Source organism: Alosa sapidissima, chromosome 10 (genome assembly GCF_018492685.1).
Source record: "Alosa sapidissima isolate fAloSap1 chromosome 10, fAloSap1.pri, whole genome shotgun sequence".
NCBI lineage: Eukaryota > Metazoa > Chordata > Actinopteri > Clupeiformes > Clupeidae > Alosa > Alosa sapidissima.
In genome coordinates this window covers 12,712,237-12,714,736 of record NC_055966.1, presented here as the reverse complement: position 1 = coordinate 12,714,736, position 2,500 = coordinate 12,712,237, and the positions used below count along the sequence as shown (strand labels likewise).

The 2,500-nt window shown below is 45.1% G+C and overlaps 1 protein-coding gene across 2 annotated transcripts in view; it reads right to left on the bottom strand.

Annotated features, from left to right (window-relative positions):
- The window catches only part of si:ch73-22o12.1 (nectin-2), a 69,670-nt gene that overhangs the window by 11,643 nt on the left and 55,527 nt on the right, over window positions 1-2,500 (bottom strand). The window contains exon 7 of one of the 2 annotated variants that reach the window (XM_042108042.1): window positions 1-110. This exon is cut by the window's left edge and continues 251 nt beyond it. The exons of the other annotated variant lie outside the window; for it this stretch is intronic. Within the exon in view, the coding sequence (XP_041963976.1) occupies window positions 1-110 (110 nt within the window). The remainder of the gene's footprint in view (window positions 111-2,500) is intronic. 2 annotated transcript variants of the gene reach the window in all.

The following is a 2,500-nucleotide window of genomic DNA, read 5'->3' as shown; positions in this document are numbered from 1 at the left end:
ACCAGCTGTAGCAGTCTCTTCCTGTCCACCCCCCGTCCTCCCTCCTGCTCCCTGCCACTCCTTCCCCACTGTCCTGCTCTGGTCATCACCACCACACACACATGGGGTTGCTAAGGAAAATAAACACAGACAGCACTAATGTTACCATATGAATGCAGATATCCACATTACACAGCGTCCTCGTAGGCTGAGCTGTATTGTTGATTCACGAGCAAGCTTATCGGTTCACATTAGAACATTTCAACTTGGCTTTATTAGCATATCAAATGTACGGTCATGAGACAAAACTTTTCTTTCTAATTAATATCTTTAAGTCACATTAAATATGAATAGCCTAATGTTACCTGTATTCTCCTCTTAGCCGTCCTTGGTCTGTCCCTCTTGACGTGAGGTAACGTAAACTATGCAGTAGGCCTATACATGGGTAAAACTCCCTCCCGCCTGCCTTAAAGGGGTATTAATGCTGCGGTCCAGTCGTCTAAAGGGCTCTTCTTACGAGTAGTAAAAATGACCGAAAAACAAGAAGTTACACAAAATGACGCGACGGCACGCCACCCTAAAATTGTCTGACGAGAAGCGATCTCATACAAATCAAAGGACCCCCAGTTCATACAGAGTTCTTACCACAAGGAAGTTACGTCATTTCAAGTGGCAGGTTGTCAAAACGTACAACAGGAATGCACGATTACAGCTTGTCACAACATACAACAGAACGCACGATTACAGGTTGTCACAACGTACAACAGGAACGCACGATTACAGGTTGTCACAACGTACAACAGGAACGCACGATTACAGTCGCCGTTTCCAACCTGGCGCACACCAGTGTGACGTCAAAATGACGTTGATCCCTCTGGCACACAACGAATTTCAGCCTAGCGCAGACAGCTCCTTCACAGGCGTGTCCTTTCGGTGTGTGGTTGCGTCTGGATCAGAAGCAGGACGGACTAGCTAGAGGCCAAGATCAGGTTCATTCATAAATCATTAGAACACATCGGCATTTCATATAGCCTAGCCCATATCTTAAATAAACTGCGAGTCATTTAAATAACATTACTGTAGTCATGAAGTTTGAATTGTCAATTTGAGAAGATAGGGAAGTTACCAGCAAGAGTTGCAGTTCGGAGGACTGATTTTTTACAGTTGTGAACTTTTAATAGTCAGCTGGAGAAGTTAACAAATTTACCAGCGAGAGTTGTACACGGGGAATTAACAGAAAAGAACTAGGACCCAGGGACATGGCAATAATCCAGCAAAAGGTAATAAAGAGATTTATTTTCAAGACCTAAAAAAAAAAATCACTTTCCCATTAGGAAATGACACATACAGTACTCATCTCTCAGTGCCAGCCAGATAGCCGCACACACTTTGGAAACTGCAAGAGACGGTAATGTCCCCATGTTTGTAAACAGCAGCAACCGAGGTCTGAAGTATCATCAACCATAACACAACCACAATACACCTCGGTAACAGATGCCGTAAGCCCATGTAAAGTAAATAAGAAGCGTCTCCATCAACGCATTCAGAGGAAGCGTGTGTGTGTACCGTAATGCTGCTGATATTTCTAATGCTGCTGCTACCATTTCTAATGCTGCTGCTGCTGATATTTCGAATGCTGCTGCTGCTGCTACCATTGCTAATGCTGCTGCTACCATTTTTGCTGCTGCTGCTGCTGCTGCTACCATTTCTAATGCTGCTGCTACTGCTGTATCAGCCCGCCTCAGTCTTAATCTGCTCTGAGTCCACACACACACACACACTCATGCATTTAAACCGGCTGGGGATTAAACTGCTGTCAGTGAAACTGTTCCTGCTCGTGTGTGCGTGTGAGAGATGCTGATCGCGCTCTCCAGGGAGGCCGTGTGGTTTCTGCCACAGCGCGTTAGAGCTCAGGTCATTGCCACAGGAGGAAGCTGCATCCGCTCACCAAGGTCACTCATCCCCCTGTGTGTGTGTGTGTGTGTGTGTGTGACTTTCCTGATTTTGCAGGACACAGGATTCTACGGAACACAGAGGATTCTACCAAAGATTCTTCAGATGATGAACTGCCTTAGATTTACTAATGATTTCATAGAACATTTACAGGATTCAAATATGGAACATATAGCCTACTGTAAGGTTCTACAAGGACTCTAATATGGAACATGTAGCCTACTATTGGGTTCTACAAGGACTCTAATATGGAACATGTAGCCTACTGTAGGGTTCTACAAGGGACTCTACTCCAACAACTAAACAACGGCATCTCTCTCTCTCTCTCTCAATTCAACACTGATTAAGGAAGTCGACTCTTCTCACACACACACACATGTACCCCATTCAGCTCTAGTTTTCAACCCTGTCTGTCTGTCTGTCTGCCTGCCTGTCTGTCTCTATCTCTCTCTCTCTCTCTCTCTCTCTCTCTCTCTCTCTCTCTCATACATACACACACACTCCACACACACTTCGGCGCCTGTTTTTAACCCAGCATTTCTCTTCTGAGGGTTCTTGGTGATATGCT